General features: G+C 35.4%; 2 protein-coding genes and 1 long non-coding RNA gene across 3 annotated transcripts; 2 read left to right on the top strand and 1 right to left on the bottom strand.

Annotated features, from left to right (window-relative positions):
• The first annotated feature begins 3,791 nt into the window (after positions 1-3,791).
• Positions 3,792-6,483, top strand: LOC140976599 (U-box domain-containing protein 1-like). The gene is made up of 2 exons (XM_073440840.1): positions 3,792-4,223; positions 4,351-6,483. Exons 1-2 carry the CDS (start codon positions 4,139-4,141, stop codon positions 6,426-6,428), a joined length of 2,163 nt encoding a protein of 720 aa, XP_073296941.1. The 5' UTR covers positions 3,792-4,138; the 3' UTR covers positions 6,429-6,483.
• A 490-nt stretch (positions 6,484-6,973) lies between these two features.
• On the bottom strand, positions 6,974-17,420 carry LOC140976598 (UTP--glucose-1-phosphate uridylyltransferase 3, chloroplastic). The gene is made up of 17 exons (XM_073440839.1): positions 16,686-17,420; positions 15,729-15,912; positions 15,485-15,634; positions 15,233-15,394; positions 14,978-15,150; positions 14,840-14,906; positions 14,072-14,238; positions 12,805-12,963; positions 11,862-11,953; positions 11,681-11,775; positions 11,124-11,201; positions 10,855-10,950; positions 10,506-10,580; positions 10,333-10,424; positions 10,100-10,262; positions 8,805-8,865; positions 6,974-7,332 (listed from the first exon to the last, which is right to left on the bottom strand). The coding sequence occupies exons 1-17, from the start codon at positions 17,351-17,353 to the stop codon at positions 7,220-7,222; spliced, it is 2,595 nt and encodes an 864-aa protein (XP_073296940.1). The 5' UTR covers positions 17,354-17,420; the 3' UTR covers positions 6,974-7,219.
• LOC140976600 (uncharacterized) lies at positions 7,342-9,671 on the top strand. The gene is made up of 2 exons (XR_012175239.1): positions 7,342-9,261; positions 9,318-9,671. It is a non-coding gene; the product is annotated as an uncharacterized lncRNA (long non-coding RNA).
• Positions 17,421-25,134: the final 7,714 nt, after the last annotated feature.

Here is a 25,134-nt window from a genome sequence, read left to right as displayed (position 1 = left end):
ATCATATATCATTTTGGATGAAGTTTGATCCTTGAAAATGACTAGCTTTTATCCTTTGGTCGACTGCAGTCTTAGCTCCACATGGTTCATGGGGGTGTGCACTAGGCTCCACCGTGGAAATACGCTCGTGGGGGCTCTCTCGAGGGCCTTCTCCCATAGACGAACTCCCTCTGGGGCCTTTTCCCATAAATAGGCTCCCTCTAGGTCCTTCTCCCGTAGATGAACTCTCTCTGGGGTCTTTTCCCTTCACGACATCACCACAAAATCATATATCATATAGTATATCTTTTGTCACATTCAATTCATATCCCTCAAAATATTTTCCTTTCTTTAAAATTGTAAAATAACACTGCTTGCCAAAAATAGCATTTTAAACAGTATAAATTGCACAGCTTTACCATAAATCATGAAAATACATATTATCATCAAAATCATCATTTTAAATCATATAATATCATTTAACATGCGTTATGATCCTTCGGGACGCTGCCAAGCGTTTTCGTATTTTCTTAAGTGTAAAATTACCGTTTTGCCCATGTACGTAAAAATTCTCGAATTTATCTTTTTCTAACTTTTAATGACATGAGATTATTCTGAATAATTATTTAAGCTTAAATATAATTTTTCATAATTTTATAACGTTTAAAACTAGGCTTTTCAATTAATTCTTTAGTTAGAGTTTCGTGCGGCGATTAAATCTCGGATAAATCCAAAAGTCCATATTTTCATCCCAAATTTAAATATAATATTTTTATTATTTATTCTACCGTTGTGAGCCATGAACCGCACCTGTGGACCCATGGTTCCAATTTTGTCTTTTAATTTTCGAAATATGACCCCTTACCGAACCACCCGAGCCATCTACCAATTTACTCGAGCCATGGTCGAGCAACCTCGAGCCAAACACGAGCCAACCTGCCTAGGCACCCTCCTGATCAGCCCTAACCCATAGAACCTAGCCCTAGCTCGCTCAAACCCTGCTGGGACCGAACCCAAAATCTATATGTGCTATGCGTGAGACTCCCACCTTTCACCAAGACTCTTAGCCAACTAGGACACCTCTAGCCCTCTAACCACAGACCACCCATGACCCTTACTGACCCTAGACCAGCCCCAGACCCGAGCCACCCCCATCCCGAGCCCCTGAGCCACGCAGCGAGGCACTGCAAGTACAGCAGCCTACGCGCCTATGGCCTCCCTCACGATTCCATCTTTTTCCTCTAGCCAACAGCAACCCATCCACACCAGCCCCTAGTCCAACCCCTGCCTATGACCCTTGGACCCTGATGGACCTACCCTGACTCGCCCTTAGCCCCGCTGCACCCTTCTTCCGAAGCCCAGCAGCGTACAACACATGGAGGAGAGTCCCACTTCACGTGGACTCTTCCCCAGCCCCAAGCTCGAACCTTAGCCACCCTAGGACCCTACCCAGCCCTATAACATGACCACCCCTGACCCTGAACCAGCCCTGGATGAGCCCCGTAACCCCATGCAAAAACCATCGAACCTTGCACCTTGAAGAAACCACCAAACCCCACGGCCCTTTGTTCTGAAATTTCATACGGTTCCAGCTTAGTATTTCCTTTAAATTTATCATGTTTTGTCCATAATTAGTTCATATTTGATCATGTTTTGACAGCGTGTCCGTTGGTTTCAAAAACGTTTTGTAAAACAAGCTTGAAATCATCGAAACCTTAAAATTACGTAACGTACCGTAAAATAATCGAACATCTAAATTTTTTCACACATAAACAATTAAATCATGCATGATATGATTTGTGTGATGTTTAAAAGAGTTTAGGAACGTGTCTTTGCGTTTATAACACTCGAATTTTCAATCGTCGGCGAGGAATGACGAACGGGCGACGAAGAACACAAGCTTTCTTTTCCTTATTTTTTTCAAAAATTATTGTGTGTGCAAAGGTGATTCACGGCTGAATGGAGGCTGAATTATGAGGTTTAGCAGACCTAGGAGTATTATTTATAGTTTAATTAACAAGTTAAATGTGGTTTGGTTTTGTGCTTGCATACTTAAAGGTAATTGGACCTACTTAAATTAATTAAGTTAGACCCAATAACACTTAATTAATTAAATAATAAAAATTTATAAAATTAATTTCCATAAAATAATATTTTTGATATTTTAAAACTCCTTGTTTGCCCAAAATCGGCTTCCCGGGAAAAATCGATCTTGACTCGTAAAATAATTCGAACTCCAACCTTTTTAGGAAAATTAAATCATTTTTAATCATATTAGGAAGTCTTGCCATTATTTAATGAAAAATAAATATTTTTGTCTTGGTCGTCCTCGGTCTCCTTTTCTCTGTCTATTATTGGGTAAAATCCTTAATTTCATATAATCATGTCATATAATCATTTAATCATATTCTAAATATCATTTTAGCATTTAAAAGCAATTAAATAAATAAATTAAGCAATTAAAATAATTTTGTATGCATGCGGTTTACGTAAGTTGGTTTTTCGGACGTTACAGAAACGGCCCGACATACCTAACTAATATTATGTGTAATTTGGCGGGTTGAGAATGACCAACATGCAATTCACCACAATTTTTGGCACAATTTTTTACGTGTTCAAAAATTGTCAAAACAACCCGCATATTTTATACGGTGGGGTGATTCGACGGGTTTGGCGTTCATTTCGACATCTCTGACAAAAATTATATGAATCCAAACCGATGATTTTGATGTGGACGAAATCAAATTCGTTAATATCCAAATGTATTTTTCCATCTCAAATCCACTTTCCAAACCCCGATACTTCCGAGAAATTGTTTAACGACTTCTACCAAATAAACCAAAGATCTGCCTACGGAATTTTTTCCTTTTTTTTTTTTTTTTTTTATGAAAATGAATAATTTATCTTAAAACAGGTTTGATCATTTCAAAGCTAGATTATTAAAAATTATATTTAATGCCAGGTACATGATATCTCTCCCTGACCTCCCAAATGTTAAATCATATTTCCTAGGCTTAATTATTATATATATTTCGTTGATAGCTCTGCTTTTCAATAATTTAATCCATGATATTAGTTTATTGCACAAAACATGCGATCATTCTCAATTAGTTTTTTTTAAAAAAAAAACTACGGCTTAGTTCAATTTTGGAAAAAAAAAATTTGAGTCAAATCAAATGTTATCAATTTCACATAATTTCGAACCGAACCGAATCATAATCATAAAATATAAATAAGCAAATCAACCAAAACCAAGAATTTTGGTGTGGCTTGGTCAAATTTGAATGATCAATTTTAAGTTTTGAGTTACTTCTAATTAGTGCATGAGGTCTTTATTTGAAAAAAAAAATAACAATTAACACTAAATAGAAGTGAACATTTTATTTTATTATAATATTATAAGTAAAATTTCATATACTAAATTACTCATACATGCCATAGATTTGGGGAATTTCTGGGGGGAAAAAAACCTTAACTTTTAGGTAGGTTAAATTTATTTGTACTTAAATTTGCAATAAATAATTTCTCTAGATAATTGGATTCTTCACAAAGTTCACTATTAATAAAAATAAACTTAAAAATTAAATAATATATTTTTACATTCAGAAATACCGAATTAACAAAATTTATTACATATTTATTTTATATAATTAATGTAATCTGTGTGGTTAAATTTAGTTTTATTTATAAATTAAATCAAATCAATTTTCGTTTTGGTTAATTATACATAAAATTTCTCTTTATCGTCCTCACTTGTTCCAACAAAATCGGCTCGATTTCCTAAAATCAAGTTAAAGACTATAAAAGTAAGTCCAATGTAGTAAACGATTTATAGTTCATATGTCACCACGGTCCCAAATTTAAGACGAGATATCGGTTCGAAATTCAATTATAACAAATCTATCGTCCAACTAAAAAACAAGGCAAGTCCGATTTATAACACTAGGATTTCCAAATAATGGAGTTGGGAGTAGACTTACACGCTATGAGAATACAAAGGGACAGCAATAAAAATAATTCTTACATACCACTAAGTCAACAATATTATAGACTACAAAAATTTGATATTTCATGTATGACCAAAGACTGAAAGCAAATACAACCTCACATGGTGCCTAGATATTATTGTAAGGGAATATGACTAACCCCGCAGGCCGGTATGCCCTCCAATTGGCAGCAGCTCAAGATTTCAAACATCGCTTTCCAGAAGCCGTCTTCTTGTCATTTACACAACTGTACAAAAAGTAAGGGTCAAAAATCCATTCGATTACTTTAATTTTGAGTAGCCAACTGATCAAGATTTGTCCAAGTAAATAAATGATAATGAAAGATGGATCCGTGTGACAAATATAGAATGAAATAATTAACAAGAATGTGAAGCCATGGGTGAAATCAATCCTCGTCTGATGGTTTCCACAGGATTTCTTCCAGTAGGAGAATTGCTGGAATCGTTGATTCTCGTTTCGAATGAAGTTACATTGATGGAGACTATCCCTTTATTGCAAATGAAAAACGTCACGACAATGGTCAGAAGGATCAGGTTGCTTTCTTCACTTTTTGAAGAGATTCAAGAAATCGATAAACCACTTCCACCTTCTTCAATCTTGTGCCTTGCGGAGCTTAATTCTGTCATTCAAAGAGTCCAAGTTTTGATGGAAACTTGCAGAGAAGGTAGTCTTACGTGGAATCTCATGCAAACGGAACACATCTCGCATCAATTTTATGCTGTAGTAAGAGACATGGGAAGTGCACTTAATATTTTACCTCTGAGCTTGCTTAACTTGACAACAGATACCAGAGAGCAGGTTGAACTTCTTCACAAGCAAGCAAAACGAGTTCAATTGTTTGTCGACCCTGTGGAGATTCAAAGAAGGGATGAGCTTCTTCAACTAACCATCACTTACAAAGAAAGAAATAGAAAGGACAAAGGATTTGTTGAATTCGGAAGAACTGGTGAAATTCTGAGCAGCATTGGTCTGAGAAGTCCTTCGGAATATGAAGATGAGATTTCAAAACTGACTGCAGAAGCTGAAAAGCAAGCAGGCACAGGTGGGTTGACTGTAGTTTCTAATATCAACAACATTATTGCTTTGCTTTCAATCACAAAAAGTGCAACTTTCCAAGAGGATGAACATCCACAGAATCAAGAGGATGTAAAGAAGCGAAAAATACCATTGAATAATCGAAATGATATATCATATTCTCATTCCATGTTGTTCAGCATACCTGATGAATACCGTTGCCCAATTTCACTCGAGTTGATGAAAGACCCTGTCATTGTAACATCAGGACATACTTATGACCGGAATTCAATAGCCCAGTGGATAAATTCAGGGCATCACACATGCCCGAAAAGTGGGCAAAGGTTGATCCACATGGCTCTTATACCAAATTATGCGATGAGAAGTTTGATACACCAATGGTGCCAGGAGAACAACATTCCTATGGAATCTGCTTCTTCCTCTTCGTATACAGATCAAACAAGTAACAAGAGGAGATCAAGTGAGACAATCACTGACCACATTTCAGCAACTAAAGCTGCGGTAGACGCAGTAAAAATGACAGCTGAATTTTTAGTAGGGAAGCTAGCGACAGGATCAGCAGAAATCCAAAGGCAGGCAGCATATGAGATTCGTTTACTAGCAAAAACTGGAACGAATAATCGACAAATAATTGCCGAGGCTGGATCCATTCCATTTCTAGTCACATTGCTAGGATCTCAGGACTCCAGAATCCAGGAAAATGCCATTACAGCCTTACTCAACCTTTCCATATATGAGAACAACAAGATTTTGATTATGGCAGCTGGTTCAATCGATAACATAGTAGATATCCTATACTCTGGGAAAACAATGGAGGCAAAAGAAAATGCGGCAGCAACAATCTTCAGCCTGACTATAATAGATGAACACAAGATAACTATTGGTTCTCATCCAAGAGCAATTCCAGGTCTGGTGGGGCTCCTGGGAGAAGGAACTACATCTGGTAAAAGGGATGCAGCAACAGCACTCTTCAATCTTGCACTTTTTAATGTCAACAGGGAAAAGGTTGCACTGGCAGGGGCAATTCCATTGCTTATAAACCTCTTGACAGATGATAAAGCAGGAATCACGGATGACGTCTTAGCCGTGCTCACCCTTCTTATGGGTTGCACTGAAGGACTTCAAGAGATGAGGAAGAGCAGGGTGTTGGTACCTCTACTTATCGATCTTATGAGATTCGGATCTTCAAATGGAAAGGAGAACTCAATAACATTACTCCTGGGGCTCTGTAAGGATGGAGGAGAGGATGTTGCTCGGAGACTTTTAATAAATCCACGCAGCATTCCCTCTCTTCAAAACTTGGCTGCCGAAGGGTCACTGAAAGCTAGACGAAAGGCCGATGCTCTGCTTAGAATCTTGAACAGACACTGCACTCAGAGCACTCAGATTACAAATCCTGTTGGATGACACCCAATTACATCTTCAGGGCAATTTGTACATTATACGTGTATAGAACTCCACCCTGTTGAACATAGGTCATGTGATTATCAAATAATATCCTCTTCGATTCTTTGTACATCACTTGCTAAAATGTACACAGCTTTGAAGGACTAGTTTCTTGAATTTGTAATTACCTCTTTGAGAGCATGTTCTGCTGAAGAAATGGAATAAACACGGGGTCACCATCCAAATACATTCGTTTTTCCTTGTTTCCGAAGTCTTAAACATAACTCAGGCAATCTGTATACACCTGAATCTTGAAAAGAATTCGACAAAAAATGGGAGAGAGTAACACAATAAAGACCAACAAGTGAATGTGTCAACAGAATGCCTAATTCGATCAATTTACATGACACAATGACATTAACAGAATGGTCAACTACACCTTTAAGACCCTCCTTGCCACCGCAAAGACTTGAAGCAAGAAAACTTATGTGCAAAATTGTAGAGGGGAAGGGTGGAATTTCAAGGATGGTTGGAACGGCTAAACAAAATCGACTCTGATATTTGACTCAAATAAGAACATCTTCTGTAAATAGAAAAAAAAAGGTGTTCTTTACACAAGTTGCAAGTAATTTACAAGAGCAACAGCCGTGACCTTTTGGGGTCGTACAAGCAGTCAGTCAACATAATATTACATAAAGATATGATCCTGGAGCAGGTTCAACTTCTGTTCAACCAAGCAGCGAAGGACCAAAATGAAGAACAAGTATTGTGAACCGTGATTCACAATACGAACTGTAAGGTGGGGGATATCTTCATATTTCTGTCAGTTCTAATTGGATATGCGTCCCTGTAATTTTGTAGTTCCAAAACCATGTTCCACTGTCCATCAATTCCTCTTCAATAGGCTTCAACTGGATCTCTAAACCTAATTCAGCAAAAAATATAATGAGTAAGAACTGCTTTTACATCGAAATATTTGATTGGCAATGCAGGTAAGAAATGTACTCCAAATAACAGGGAAGGGTTCTCAACAGCATAAACAGACAACACCATTTCCAAAAACACGAAAACACCAAATGAGAAGGTCAACAGTGCTCCAGTTTACATGGTTATCCTTCTTTTACACTTATATTAATCATGACTTAACAAAAATAATATGGGACACCTGCACTTTCCAATTTGGCATAGCTCTCCACCACCAAATGTAAATGGTTGACACAAATTAAATCCAAATATATGTAAAGTGACTAAATGATTAGATATTTGTTTAGATTTAGTCAATTAGATACAAGACGTGATCTTTATTTAAGATGCAGTAACCTGAATATATATAACTTTTATTTAAGGCCTCGTTAGAGGATCATCCTGTTTCTTACAAATTTATCATATAGTGAGTCTCATCGTTGGGTCAAAAGTCCAGACATTATTTAGTGAGTTTGGTGCTCTACTGTCTCCAGGTATCATGGAGGAAAACTTTGAAAAGCAGACACATTTTGCATGAGAATAGCAACAGAGAAAAACTATGTTCAAGAAGATAGGTGCAGAGAATGTGTTGGTAGAGCCTGTGGTAATCCAACAACCAGTTTATTGTGTTGATTTAATCTTTGAGATGACATGTCACAGACAAAATACTCAACACATTCGACATTTCAGATATGAACCGAGTCTTATACCCTCAATTAAAGTCCATCGATACAAGCTTTCAAATATAACTTGCATGATTCTGGATTATATAAATGAAAATCTTAGAATGTCATGTCATAATCATCAATGGAGAATAATTCATCCCACAACTGATAATGACGGATGTCTAGATGCCAGATTTCGGCCGAGCAAAAACTTGCTGAAATCTCCAGGTATAACATTTGAAGCAGTCCAGACCTTAAACTTCTACAAGTGATTCACACACTTCAATTTGGGAACATTGAATCTAATTGATGAAAGCTTTTACAACAATGCATACACAGCGACACAAACATCAACAGAAATAGTGATAGAAGCTATAAGAATTCATAAGAGTTCACACTGTCTTCCCAGAACCTAACACCTGAAGTATAATACAACATCAAGTAAGTGATACTTTAAATCACCAAAGGATATGGTCGTTGAAGTGGAAACTCTTTGGTTTCCTAATATTAGGATTGTATAGAACTTAATCTTGTGTCATATATTCATCTTTTGTTTTACAGTCTAATATTATTTAGGCCTATCTACCGTCTCTATCACTCATGACTTGCTCCTTTTATTGGAGGTATTTCCCCCCTCCTTAAGTACTTTTAGTATATGGATAGGAGTATCCTAATTTTTCTAGGAAAAAAAAATTTGTCCATGAAAAAGATATCAGCTGCTACTAAAACACATAAACTGAGAGACAGCTAATGGTAGAGCTCTGGGAACCTGATTTTCCAGATGTTATCTGCATTCTGTGGCCATTTGGAACATCAAACACGTGATTGCCCTTCATAAAAAAAATTGGAATCAACATTTTACAGAGCTACATAGCAAACAAGAAAATATTTTTTGGGGAGAGGAGATAGCGAAAACAGTTCAGAAGCTCACATTAAAGACAATAAAACTGGAGATGATCAAGAAAAACTCATAATAGATGTCAAATTAATCAAGATTGCAAGAACTCAACTAAAAAAATTAATCCAATCTCTGATATTCCACAGGATCCCTCATTTTTTCCAAACCAGCTAATCATATGTTTCTCCAGAAAAATGACCAAAATGTTTATTCTTCATAATGACCCCTTTCATGTGATTTTAGCTAGCCACTTTCTTTAGGTTTTTAATTAAAGATCTCACTAATTGAATTCCGACACCAACCAACTCACAGATATTCTCATTTCTTAGTCTTTTCTTCTTGTTTTACAGCAATTACACACTCTATAGATCATCCCAGCCAAAGTTCGACTGGTAAAAGTTGATGCAACATCAACACATGCATTTCCATAGCTACTGCAATCAAGATAGCACGACAAGACGACGTTAAATTGTAGCATTGAAAAAATAGTCAGAGGGTGTAATCTTCATTGAGGGATCTGACATGTCTTATAAAAGAGAAAGAACCTTGAAAATTTTCAAGTCATAATTAAAAAATAATATAAATCCGTTTAAAACAGGTTATAATAAAACTCTGCTATTGCCATCGCTTGTAAATATCCAGTATAAAAAACATTCCTCATAAGAGACACTGAGGAATTGGAATCATAAAGCATTTTAAATGTACAAGTTCATTTGCAATGGATTTGACATTTTTTATGTTATACAATTGTAAAACTGAATATTACAAGCTCAAATTTAAATTTTAGACTTTAATTAGGGAGTATAGTTGAATCTTTCAATCTGATCATCAAAGCCCTCAAAACATCCTACCTAGGATCTCTATCCTGACAAACTTTTGTACCATTTGACATTGTAAGCATTAAAGTCATCCCAAAATATCCCCTGCCACATGTTGAAATATTTCATTCACTCAAAAATGGAAGCATGCGTGTTCGAGAATTGTGTAATATATTCCTACATGGTATATGGGTTTAAAATGTGATATTTCGAAATTGATATCTATTGCCAGTCCCTAATGATATTCTAATTAGTTTACAACTGTTAAATGCAACTTGAAATCAATATAGTATCTGATGCAAGAGGGTGATTTTTACCCTGAAGATATTGATAAAATCTCAAACTGACCTGTATAACAACATCTATTGCTTCAAATTCAGCATTTCCATGCAGTATGACCTTAAGGGCCTCAAACCGCTGCACCTCATGCTTCCAATACAAATTTTCTCCATAACTCCAATCTATTCCATCATTCAGTACCTTGACATTTTTTAATTTGCACTTCGCACACCTGAACAAGTGGTACTTTATTTTCTGATACAAAACATAAGGCCAATCATCTATACAGTTGAAGACAATACCTCCTACCGTACTGGAGTATAGGGTCACCACCTTCGTTTGTTGTAGCTGAGCCCATTACATTTTCAGAGGAAATTATCAAACTCCCATGAAGCTGCAAATAAGTAACATTTTATCAGAAATAGCAAACTGATAAGTAGGGCAAACATATACTGATTGTACACAAGTATGCAACCTGAACATCTCTCCACAAGAACTCAGCAACCTCTATTTGTAGCTCAGAACCTTTTGAAATGAAACCGCCCTGAAACTGGCAAGCAAAAAGACAACCAGAACACAGTCCGTTAAATCACAGACAAGTGAGCACTAAATTAATTCCAACTTCCTGACTGTAGCGAGAAAATAAAAATACATCTGAGGTCAAAGGAAATAAATAAAAAAGGAGAAGAAAAAGAAAAATATCTATAGAATATAAAGGCAATCTGAGAACTAGATTTGGTCTCATCAAGCTTCTCTTCAGGTATGGCGTTCTCAACAGGCAAAATTTATCGAAAAATAAAAAAACTGGTGATAATATATCTTACTTTTTGTTTGGTGACTTCCCAAAGGGGGCCGAGAGCAGGATGGAGGAAGATGAGAAATGGAGGTCCAGAATCAACATACACTTCATTACCTTCAACCTGAATAACAGAGTAGATTATGGCATGGAGTAAGACATCAAAAAAAAATTGATTCTGAAACAATGTTTTCCATTTACATACAAAATGATGTCCACTGAGATTTTATTTTAGCAAGCAGCACTCTTAAGATCCTTAAAATGATATGATTACACAGATAAAATATAAATATATACCTTTGGAATTTCTATTCCACAATAAGAAAGTAAATCATAGGCATTTCGCATGATGTCCAACAGTGAACCATCAGGAGTCTGCAAGTAGGGTAAAAATTAGAGACCATATACCAATATTGTACAGATTTAGATTAAGTAACCATAATCTGGCACAAGAAAAAATCCGGAAACCAAAGAGCAAATGTACATTCAGCGCGCGCATGATAAGAACTTCTTGTGCAAGTTCATGGAAATATAAGCAGTAAGATATCTGGATAATCTAAACGAAGAAATTTCTAATCCAGGTACAATAAAGGCTCAGAATATTATCCTAAAACTTTTGAAATGTCACTATTCCTAGACGCCAAAATATCATTCTAATAAGAAGGGTCCGAAACAGATACATACTTTAAAATGAGTTTTCTCATGGTTTAAGAAAGCTATCAATTTTACTACATGAGGGAAAAGATGCACATAAAACAACGAGATGTGTGATAACTTTCATTAAAACAGAGTCCAAGTCTCCTAGCAAAAATCATGAAGTGCTTCATGCAGAATTGAGTATACATGATTGGTACCTGGTGCAGGGACTTGCCAGTGTGTCCCCTTCTCTTCTTAGCAGAAGATGTAACCTTTCGGCGATCATTATACACAATAAAAGTATCCAGCGCATCTGCAATTGTGTAGCCCAAAAAACTCCAACATAGATCACAAGGAATTTGGCATGACAAACTAAAATAGTTTCATGAGAATACATACCTTCTACAACTTTATAACATCGAGACGGAAATGTGTTCGAAAAATTATCGGCAATATTTTGCATTGTACATTCCAGGCGACCACCAGAAACACTACCAAGTCAAAATACAGAGAATTGTTTAAAAATAAAACTATAGCAGTAAATACCGAAAGCTAGGGTAAACCTTGTAATTGATAAAAATATGCTAGTTTTCTAAAATTATTCATCTTACTAATTGATAGGTAAATATCAGTGACTATCTATTCTTACTACCTTCTTTTTTTTTTTTTACGGTTGCAGCTTGAACCACCAATGATTTTCTTGTCTTATCGTTTTGAGCATAAATGCGAAGATCGTGTGATATTGCTTGAAGAAGATCCAAAGCCACCTGCGCTCTATATCTCTTATATTTGTGACTTTATACATCGATTCTGTGAGCAAATGCTTGCTTCGCAAACAAAAAACTTATGAAGGTCTTTATATAGTGGCGTTTAGCTAGAATTATCAAGATCCACCACTATTTGTTTTGACATTCTATGGGCAATTATCAAGCATGTCTTGAGAACTTGATGGAGTTTACCATATCACCCATTCCACACACAAAAAGCTTGTATTGATGTCATTATAGTTGGATCAGTTTCCCCTTATACTAAAAAATCATTTGTAGAAGAGCTCGCAAACCTAGGTAACAACAGAATGTAAACCTCAAAGGGCTGAAACAATAAGCTCTTAGTTAAAACCATTTATCGGTATAATCATGTTCCCGTGATATTTGTGAAGTTTAATGGTTAGGTATGGATCAGGTTAACATAAGACTCAGAGTGCCAGGGGGAAAAAAAGAAAAAAGTACAAAACAATATCAGTCCCTTAACATGCTAATAGAATATCATCTTGGGCAAGTAACCAAAGTACAAGATAGTGAAACAATTTCAGCAGAGTAAATGTCTGGTCATGAAATTGTACCAGTGCTTCATTCCAAAATGGTCCACATATGTAATTGGCTTTTTCACATTAAGTACCATGCCTGGCAAGCTGCTCTCATCTTTACTCGATCCAATAAGCTCAGCAGAATGTAGATCAACATAAAGGATGTTCGTGTTGGCTGGAAACTCAGCCTGCAAACTTAAGAGAAGGAAAACAATTCAAGAAAGGAATGCCAAAATGTTCTGTTCAAGATAATGATTGAAATTATGACCATGGGAAAAAATGAGAATATGAGAGTAGCCGCAGCCCACGAGCAGGATTACTTCTTCGTGATTAATGGAAAATAGAGATATAAACATTTTACATATCCATCGTCTAATTTCTGAAGAAAGAACAAGGTTGCTAAAAATGACCACAACAAAATAATGGCCAGTGTATTTGTATTCACTTTTTGATACTAAATTTTAGTATTTATTGATTAAAGAAATCAAAAACGAAAACTTAGAGAAACAAAGAGTATAGGTACATCTTACTAAATCCATCTGCGTTACCTTTCCACAACATATATTACAATAACCGTAAAGGCCGATGCTAGGCGCTGTCTACATAATTTACCATAAGAAAATAGCAAATGATGCAAAATTTATACAAGAATACCAAGCAATTTAATATTCATAGTCTTATTGTTAAGACCTACTGTAACATTTGGCATCTTAATATTCTTAATCTTATGATTAGGACTATGGGCAACAGCTTAATAATATCCATCCACATTGCCTTTCCTTAATATATACTATTACTAGAGTTATAAAGGTTGATGCATGGAACTGTTTACATATTTAATAATTAGAAACTAGCAAATGATGCCACAAAATTCTGCACCTCGGTTCTGATGTATATGAGTATTGTACCATGCTAACAGAACTCACAAACAATATATATTGAGATAAAGGAACACTCAGAAATTTAATATAATAAAATTCCTTGCAAAGTGAATCCTTAATTTAACCATCAGAAAACACCTCCAAATGAAAGATATTCGTAAAAATTGCAATTAATTTAAGAAGACAAAGATTTACAAGCAACTCATTGGTATGAATTCAAATGATCAGATAATGCAACAACCTGCAAATTTATACTATATGCACTTATGATACAAGAATGGTCATTAAAACTGTTCAAAATAAGCCCAGAAGAAAATTATTGACAAACATAGACAGAAAGGAAATATGAATACTTGAAACTTAAAAGTATTATCTAGACTAAAATAAATAATATCCAACACAACATGGAAAGAGAAAAGTACCTGTTGTGAGAAAGGTGATCAACAGTGATGCCAAACTTGTCGAATTCAGTATATTCAACACAGGACACACCATATGCCCATTTTCCATCAAGGTTCTTCTTCTCAAGCAATACATTTATGCCTTCTGTAGCTCCCGAGTTCCGCTGGCACGAGGCAAATCCTAATTTCTGTAGATATAGTGACTCTGATGTTAAATTTGTATAAACACCTCTGATGTTAAATTTGTATAAAACACCACTAACTTTTACCACCAAATTGTCACGAGGAACCACAGTCTTAACCCCCAAAAAAAGGCCTCAAAAGTTTATTTGTGGAAGATCACAAGACAACATTTATTATAAGGACAAGACGATGAATAAAATGTAGCTGAAAATTTTAAAAGGTGATGGCAGAATCACCAACAAACGAGAATGAGGAAATTAATGATTACATGAATTAAAAATAACAAGAGCATTAATCGGTTTCTAAGCTTCATCATAGTAATATAAAGATAAATTATCAAGATTAGGCTTGGATGCATGGTGATTTGATATTGTCCAGCAATGAAGAGGCAGAACATTTGTTGCAAAAGGGAAGAAGACAAAAATATCAGAGCATAATTTGGTTACAACTTGAGAATCACTTTGTCATCACTGGTAAAAGTTGGAACGTTTTAATTAACCCTCGAAAATTATGATGCCCTCAAAAGCTACTTCAATTAATACAGATTAAAATCAATCAGAGTAACTCATCATTGTTGAGGGAACCAGAAATAAATATCTTATTTACCTTTCTATGGCGCAGACCAATTCCAGCCAAAGCCAGAAGGGTCAGATCTGTTGCAGCTACAACATTGCTGCAAAACCTAAAAGTCAAGTTCCATCCAATTCGTAAATTTCATTTCAATGCCAAAGGTTCGAAGCTTACCTAATTTGTCTTACAGTGGCACCTTTTCTTCCATGGTTGTTAAACCATTTAAAGACTCCTTTATCATGAGCCAATTTCCATATCACTCCATGACCCCCAGGCTTACATACAGGTACCAATGGCCTTTCAACAATCCATTGCCCATCTTCTGCAGTAACGGCTGGAACGAGAGGCTAGAAATCAACAGAGTAAATTACAAAATGTGGTAATCACCAATAAAATAATAAAACAAGATATACCAGAAATCTACCAAACCTGATCAAAGATATGGAAGTTCAATCTCCCTCGTCCAAACCATCTAAGCTTCTCACAAAGTCCAGTGATATGCAAATGATTGTTCTTTGCAGCACTTGTCATAATAGCTACAGGGGTGATGCATTGTTTTCCATACAACTTGAAGTACAAAAATTCTCTAGCCTTGCACCGGAAAATGTTTTCATCATTTTCATTTCAGCCACAATCGTCAATATCAAACACTCATTCTTAATATCAGACAAATACGCTTACCTGGAGGTCTCTTATAAGGCCTTCCAACAAAGTTCGCCCACAGTACGGAAGCATCGCAGCAGGTAGACATTCACCTGTTTCAGTATCAACCAGGCCAAGCCTGTCTGCAGAGCCTCCTAAAGGATAAATTTCTCCTAGATCAGGCAAACCCTGGAAATGCGTTATTTCTCTTTACATGGAATAATTATTAGAGCCATAATAGGAGGAGCCATCATAGGAGGAAGACACATGATTATGCACTTACCTCAATTCCCCAAAGAGCAGCTTTAGATGCATATTCAGTATTTTCAGATAGATCAAGAACTGTGGGAGGATGAATTTCCACAAATTGGCGTCCCAACAATTTGTTTGTTCGCAGGAGGGGTATATTTATCTTTCCCCCTTCATGAGGTGATTGAGTAAGCAGTTCTAATACACTTAGCTGGTATCTGCAGCAAAAACACATTTCCAGTTAATCATCAAAAAACTTTATCTGTGGATAGGTTTTATGCTGGTAAAGAAATGTTTAAATTTTTTAAAAGTTTAAAACTTTGATGTCAAAAGAACATGCACTCAATATTGAACAGAAGACAATAGTTTCCAGCCTTGGAGCAAGGGCATTTATATGCAATGTGATTGTCAGTATGCCAATGAAGAAACTCTAATTCCCAAAAGGAAGTCTTACATCGGCATTATGATGAGAGTTCTTGATGTCCAACAAGGAAAATGAACCATTAGTCTCAAAATGAGGAAAGTACCAAGACTTGAACCAACAAAATTTCTTCTTTTTTATAATAAACAAAAACAATTGAAATTTTGCTTTCACTAATATCATTTAGCTTTTTCAGGAGTTAAATTCACATACATGCAAACATGAGCCGCAACAGCTCGCATTCTTGCAAGATCAAATAAGCATGTCCGTCCGACTAAGCAATCAAATCATGCATCTCTACAATAAGACGATGGCCAAAGCACTTTACTGCTGGAACAAGGACAGGGCATTCAAACATATGACATGTAACATGCAACCACTCAGAAGCCTTAAGTAAATCATCAGGAATACATTATCGGTTCTCTTTGCAAAAAATTATAGCCCTTCAAGACCATTTTCTGACCCAAATTCAAGAAACGCAAAGCATTCAACAGATATTAACGGTTAACCAAAAGATAAGCATTAAGCATAAAAGAACAACATATAACATTAGCAATCATCAATACTAACCCAACAATGCCACCAATGCAGTCATAAAACTGCTCAACTTCTCCAAGCATCTTCAGCAATGACTCCAAAACCACTGTCTCTTCCCCTTTCAGACTTTCACCTTTACCACCACCATTCCCATCCCAATTCTCAATCATCTCCACCAATGAATAAAGGGCTTTTCTCACAGAACTCATCTCCAATTCACACTCACTACCAAACTCACTCAGCACATGCTGCTGCCCAGCAGCCACCACACATTTCAGTAAATACAGCTGAAATCTACTCAAACCCGCCCCCGCAAATTTATTCCCCCGCGATTTGAAAAACAACTCAACCCTAGAGTCCGAGCTCACCACCTTCAGTTTCTCCCCCAACGTCCTGCAACCGTCCAGGTCTTTCCTAAGCGCTTTGAGCCTCCCGATTTCCTTCTGCCAATCGGACTCCGGCGCAGGTGGCGCGTACTCCACCGGCACCGTCGAAACGCATGTGACACTGAAGCATTTATCCCTCGACTGAGCACACAAACGCGGATGATCCCACGAAACGATCGCAGAAGGCGAAAAATTCAAAGAAATAGAGTTGTGACACGGATTTCCGAGGAAGAACGGAGAGCGAGACGGCTTGAACTTCAAGACGCGTAGCGGATTATGATTGTGTAGAACCGGTGCACTGCCCCCGTGCGCCATTGGAGACCAACTGCGTGTTCCAGTGCGTGAATTTTTGTAGGGGAAAACAGTCCAAGAATAAGACGAAGATGCGCCAAGGATATACCGATACGAAGGAATGAGCGGTACCACTTCCCTGCAGTTTGTACAATCAGCTTTAAAAACCTGTACTTTTAGGACAACTAAGGTCAAATAATATTTTTATACCGTTTCGGTCGGTAATTACACTCCATTTAATGTAACATGTACAAATACTAGAATTTACTCTGAAAATTCAAAATAAAAAATATATTTCATCGTTCCGATTAATCGAACATATTACATTAAAACAAAAGAATAATTAGTCGAGGGGTGTGTACAACTATTTGATGCAGTAATTGTAGGAATTGTAGGACAGGCACTTTGATGCTAAGGGGACAAGCTTTGTCTGAAATCCTCTCATCGCCTATACTTGATTCTGATTGGTTGCGGCTTTTCCAATATTTGTGCCATCTGTTCAAAGACTTGATATTGTTTTCTAAAAACTAATTTTCATAATATTTGTTGTGTAAAAGTAAAAATTTACGGTAAAAAGTAAAAATTTCAAACTCTCAAAATTATCACACTACACACTTTATAATATTTTTCTCTCAACTTAATTGTGATTTTCTTCACAAATGAGATATCTATTTATAGAAAATTTTTACAAATAATCCAAAAATAAATTACATCATTACCTTCATCATCACACACAAATTTCAATATTCAACACCTAATTTTACCTAATTTTCAACATTCAAATATTCAACATTCAAATATTCAATACACACATTTTAAATATTATTTTTCAACACTCCCCCTTGTGATGATGATCATAATGATTGTCTTCATTACGTGTTTTTATACTGCCTCGTTAAAAACCTTACTAGGAAAAAACCATAGTAAGGGAAAAAGAGTGCAGTCACGTAAACTCCCCCTTATGTTGCCACGAACAATTCTTTACAAATTTCGTAGATTGCGCATCCCAATATTATATATGTGTTTTCTGAATATTGTCGTAGGAAGTGCCTTTGTGAAGAGATCTGATGAATTTTCACTTGATTGAATGTGACGAACATCAATACATTTATTCTTCTCAAGCTCTTTGGTGAATGCGAAGAACTTAGGAGGAATATGTTTAGTTCTGCCGCTTTTTATGTATCCTTCTTTCATTTGAGCAACACATGCAGCATTATCGTCATATAGTATCACAGGCTTCTCGTCGAATGATAATCCGCATGAGATTTGGATATGTTGAGTCATTGATTTTAACCACACACATTCACGGCTTGCTTCATGTAGTGCAATAATCTCGGCATGATTTGATGAAGTTGTTACAAGTGTTTGTTTCTGTGAACGCCAAGAAATTGCAGTGCCTCCACGAGTAAATACATATCCAGTTTGAGAACGTGCTTTGTGTGGATCAGATAAGTATCCAGCATCGGCATAACCAATTATACTTGGATTAGCATCTTTTGAATACAAAAGTCCCAAGTCTGTCGTTCCTCGTAGATAACGGAATATATGTTTAATTCCGTTCCAATGTCTCTTTGTTGGATATGTGCTAAATCTTGCCAATAAATTTACGGCAAAAGATATATCAGGCCTTGTACAATTTGTAAGATACATAAGGGCACCGATAGCACTTAGATATGGTACTTCTGGACCAAGAATATCTTCATCATCTTCACATGGACGGAATGGATCCTTTTCTATGTTTAATGATCTAACAACCATTGGAGTACTTAAAGGATTTGATTTGTCCATATTAAAACGTTTAAGGATCTTTTCTGTATAATTTGTCTGGTGAACAAATATTCCACATTCTTTTTGTTCAATTTGTAAACCCAGACAATACTTGGTTTTTCCAAGATCCTTCATTTCAAATTCTTCCTTCAAGTATGACACAACTTCATGAATTTCATTATTTGTTCCAATGATGTTTAAATCATCAACATATACAGCAATAATTACGCATCCGGATGTTGTTTTCTTAATGAAAACACAAGGGCATATTGAATTATTTACATATCCCTTTTTCATCAAGTGATTACTTAGCCGATTATACCACACTCGGCCAGATTGCTTTAACCCATATAATGATCTTTGTAATTTCACAGAATAACATTCTCTGGGTTTTGAACTTTGTGCTTCAGGCATCTTAAATCCTTCAGGGATTTTCATATATATATTACTATCAAGTGATCCATATAAGTAAGCTGTAACAACATCCATAAGACGCATTTCTAAATTTTCAGATACTGCCAAGCTAATCAAATACCGAAACGTAATTGCATCCATCACGGGAGAATACGTTTCTTCATAATCAATTCCAGGCCTTTGAGAAAAACCTTGTGCAACAAGTCGAGCTTTATATCTTACTATTTCATTTTTCTCATTTCGCTTTCGAATAAAAACCCATTTGTATCCAACAGGTTTTACACCTTCAGGTGTAAGGACTATAGGTCCAAAAACATTACGTTTATTTAGCGAATCCAATTCAACCTGGATGGCATCTTTCCATTTTATCCAATCCTGCCGATTTTTACATTCACCAAAAGATTTTGGTTCATGATCTTCATTATCATTTATGATGTCGATTGCCACATTATAAGAAAATATATCATCAATTTCTTCTATATCTTTTCGGTTCCATATTTTTCCAGTATTAATATAATTGATAGAGATTTCATGATTCTCGTCAGTTTGTGGTTCTGACAAAACATTTTCATCATCATGTGTTTCTTCAGGAACATCATTCTCTATTTTGTGATCATTATGTGTTTCTTCAGGAACATCATTCTCTATTTTGTGATCATTGTGTTTCTCTATGAATTTTCTTTTTCGAGGATTTTTATCCTTGGAACCAACTGGCCTTCCACGCTTCAGGCGTTTAATGACATCATGACTATCTTCAATTTGTTTCTTCGGAATTTCAATTCGAGCAGGGGCATTTGCAGCATGTATATATGATTTAGTTACCCCTTTTGTGTCTGCAAATGCATCTGGTATTTGATTTGCTATTCTTTGCAAGTGCACAATTTGCTGTACATCTTTTTCACATTGTTTTGTTCTTGGATCCAGATGTAACAATGATGATACATACCATGTAATTTCTTTTTCGGTATGTTTCTGTTCTCCCCCTAACATTGGGAAGATTTCCTCATTAAAATGACAATCAGCAAAACGTGCTGTGAACACGTCGCCTGTCTGTGGTTCAAGATATCGAATGATCGATGGACTATCATAACCAATATAAATTCCAATCTTTCTTTGAGGTCCCATTTTCTTTCGTTGAGGTGGTGCAATAGGCACATACACCATACATCCAAAAATTCTCAGATGAGAAATGTCTGGTTCTTTACCAAATGCAAGCTGCAATGGGGAGTATTTATGATATGCACTTGGTCTGATGCGAATTAATGAAGCAGCATGTAAAATTGCATGTCCCCATATAGAAATAGGGAGCTTTGTTTTCATAATCATTGGTCTAGCAATCATTTGCAGACGTTTAATCAATGATTCAGCCAATCCATTTTGAGTATGTACATGAGCAACAGGATGCTCAACAATGATTCCCATAGACATACAATAATCATTGAAAGTCTGGGAAGTAAATTCACCAGCATTATCAAGTCTAATTTTCTTGATTGTATAATCGGGAAATTGATTCCTCAATTTTATTATTTGAGCAAGTAATCTTGCAAATGCAACATTTCGAGTTGACAATAAACATACATGTGACCATCTGCTGGAGGCATCAATCAATACCATAAAGTATCTGAATGGTCCACATGGTGGATGGATTGGTCCACAAATATCACCCTGAATACGTTCAAGAAACATTGGTGATTCAGTTTGGATTTTGGCTGGTGATGGTCTTATAATAAGTTTTCCAAGAGAACATGCTTTACATTGAAACTTATTATTCTGAAAGATCTTCTGGTCTTTCAATGGATGACCATGTGTATTTTCTATAATTCTTCGCATCATTGTTGAACCAGGATGTCCTAATCGATCATGCCAATTGGTTAATATTGAAGAATTATCAATTACCATGTTTGATTCAATGGGACGTATATGTGTATAATGCAATCCAGTAGGGAGCATTGGTAGTTTTTCAATCACATATTTCTTTCCTGATTTATATGTGGTAAGACACATATATTTCTCATTCCCTTCATTCATTGTTTGAGTATCATACCCATGGGAATATATATCATTAAAACTCAACAAATTTCTTTTCGATTGTGGTGAATATAAAGCATCATTGATCAAAAATTTTGTACCATTAGGTAACAAAAATTGTGCTTTACCACATCCTTTAATCAAGTCTACAGGACCTGATATTGTATTCACCGTTGTTTTTGTTGGTTTTAGTTCCAAGAAATATCTTTTATCTCGGAGGATAGTGTGCGTTGTACCACTATCGGGTATGCAAACTTCAGCTTTGCTCATAGCATTTTCCATATTTGAACTTCAAAAAATATGCAATGAAAAAAAATTAATGACAATACATATTTAAATATAACACATATCATAATTGTACAATAAAACATTATCATATAAATACATGAAAAATAAATTATTGTACATTTATATTCTACCACTATATTGTTCATTTTCAGAGAAATCATTGAGAAAATCTGCAGCATCAATATTGTTCATTTCTATCCCACCAACATATTGATCATTTTCAGAGAAATCATTCATAAAATCAGCAGCATCAAAATGAGTTGAATCACTCAAACGGTCACTTCGCTCAGTGAAGTTGGTCTCTTTTTCTTTCTCCTTTATCGATTCTTTATAGAGCTTGCAAAGGTGCTCAGGGGCTCGACAAATACGAGACCAATGTCCTGGAGTGCCGCATCTGAAACAAGAACTTTCAAATCTTTTCGAGTGATTTTCATTAACACTCATGTTCACATGATGCCTTTTCTGTGGGTGGTTCGTGACGCCCTTTTGAGATGATTTATAAAAATAACTATCTCTATTGTTATCAAAACCACGGCCTCGACCACGACCACGACCAATTCCACGTCCACGTCCACGACCACGACCTTGACCTCGACCTCGACCAAAACCTTGTCTTTGAATTTGATTTTGGTTTCCAGGTTTAAATTCATTTTTACTTACAGCATTTATTTCTGGAAATGCTGATTATCCAGTGGGTCGGGACTGATGATTTCTCATTAGTAGCTCGTTGTTTTTTTCCGCCACAAGAAGACAGGCGATGAGCTCACAATATCTCGCAAATCCACGCACTCTATATTGTTGCTGTAAAGTTATATTTGATGCGTGAAACGTGAAAAATGTTTTTTCAAACATTTCCGATTATGTGACCTCATGTCCACAAAATTTTAGCTGCGAGATTATTCGATACATAACTGAATTGTAATCACTGACTTTCTTAAAATCTTGGAATCTTAACATATTCCATTCATCACGGGCGGTCGGAAGTATAACTTCCCTTACATGTTCAAATCTTTCTTTCAATCCTTTCCACATAGTCATGGGATCTTTTTCGATGAGATATTCACATTTTACACCTTCATCGAGATGTCGACGCAAAAATATTATAGCTTTTGCTTTTTCTTGTGATGAAGATATACCATTTTCTTTAATGGTCTCGCTTAGACCCAATGACTCAATATGCATTTCTACATCGAGAGTCCATGGCATATAATTTTTCCCCGTAATGTCGAGTGCAACAAATTCGAGCTTTGTCAAGTTTGACATGGTGGTACTAAAAAAATTATGATGCATTTTATTAGTTAATGAATACTGCAATACAAAGTAATGGATAAACAACAAATACAAGCATTCGTAAAAACAAAGAAAACACATGAGGAGGATATTCTCCGATAAGTACAAGATTCGTGAGTATTATAACCAAAATAATTAAAAATAACTTTGTAAAAGCCATCTTGTTTTTTCTTCAAAAATTTGATGAAGAATAATTTTTAGAGAAGAAGAGAAAGTTGGAGTGATTGAATGTGTTTGTGAGATCATATTTATAGGGCAAAAACTATCCGTTTTGTTACCGTTTATGACCGTTGGTGTACAAGAAAATAAATGTATGTATTTTTATAATTTTATGGTAATAATATGGTGTATATAATATTAGTAATGTTTTAAATAATTATGTATATCATATCACAATCTTATAATGAGGTGTAATAAGATATTTTGTTTAAAAACTTTATAGACTTTTATACTTGTCGTATCTCTTACCGGGAGTGTGGGATGTCGTCTTAACATCCTCCCAGGATTTATAACAAGTTTTTTGAAAAATTTATTTTTATTATTTATAATAACATTATATTATATAGTAAATATATAAACAATAAATAAATAAACAATAAAATAAATATTATTACTTTTGTTACCTTTTTCTTCTGTTTTGGAGCTTGGAAAAATATGGAGGACTTTTAGAGCTTCGTGCTGATAATGTGTTGTGAAAAAGTAAAAATTTATGGTAAAAAGTAAAAATCTCAAACTCTCAAAATTATCACACTACACACTTTATAATATTTTTCTCTCAACTCAAATGTAATTTTCTTCACAAATGAGAGATCTATTTATAAAATTTTTTTACAAATAATCCAAAAATAAATTACATCATTACCTTCATCATCACACACAAATTTCAATATTCAACTCCTAATTTTACCTAATTTTCAACATTCAAATATTCAACATTCAAATATTCAATACACACATTTTAAATATTATTTTTCAACAATATTAATTAAATATGAGTATGGTAATTTTGGATTATTTTCTCCGTATAAATATATAGTTTAAGGAATAGTTTCGGAAGTGATGTAAAAATTATATAAATGATTGTGTTCAAAAAATATTATTTGAAAAAAAAATTAAAGAAATAAAGTAGATATGTTTATTTGCATTTTATTAATAAAAATATTTTTTGAAAAAATTTAAAGAAAAGATTATATTTTTTTTAAAGGGGAGTTTTTAATTCAGTTTCTGAGGGAGAGTTTTTTTATAAAGTTATCCCTCGAAACTGAAAAATGTTATTAAACTCGTTTTGAATTCAGTTCTTGAGGGGGAGCTTTTTTATCCCTCAAACTGGAAATTTTCTTTTAATTGTTTAAAATGTTTTTGATTCTCACAAAGGGAGAGAATCAGTTAAATTTTAACAAATTTAAAAATTTTAAAATCTCTTTAATTGATCAAGTTTTGTGATCATCAAAAAAGGAAAGATTGTTAGAACATTTCATGTTCGCAATCTTGATTTTGAATCAATATTGGGCTTGAAAATTTAAGCGTTAGTTGTAATGCCCGAAATTTTTATTCTGTTAATCTGAGATTATTGATTATGCATTGATGTGATTATAGAAGGACCACGCCGAGACATGATTTGAGTTGGCATGTGATATGTGATGTGCGAGGACAGAAAACCTCGCGCATATGCGCGACACGCGGCGCGCATATGCACGAGGCAGGCAGAGAACCTCGCGCATATGCGCGAGAAGAGGGTGCGCATATGCGCGAGCTGGTGGACTTAACTTATGCAGAGACAGTATGTCTCGCGCATATGCGCGAGAAGAGGGTGCGCATATGTGCGAGCATAAGATTTCTGTTGCGCCGAGACAGTAGGTCTCGCGCATATGCGCCGATGAAAGACGCGCATATGTGCGAGACATGCAGCACAAAGAATGAGCCACCTATCCTTGACATGCATATATAATATGTAAAATCTTCATACACGTCAGATGCAAGGAAAAGAAATGAGGAAAGCTCCCTAGGAATCTTCAAGT

This window comes from Primulina huaijiensis, chromosome 5 (assembly GCF_012295235.1).
Source record: "Primulina huaijiensis isolate GDHJ02 chromosome 5, ASM1229523v2, whole genome shotgun sequence".
Classification (NCBI taxonomy): domain Eukaryota; kingdom Viridiplantae; phylum Streptophyta; class Magnoliopsida; order Lamiales; family Gesneriaceae; genus Primulina; species Primulina huaijiensis.
The sequence above is the reverse complement of the archived record's forward strand: the minus strand, read 5'-3'. Positions and strand labels throughout refer to the sequence as shown.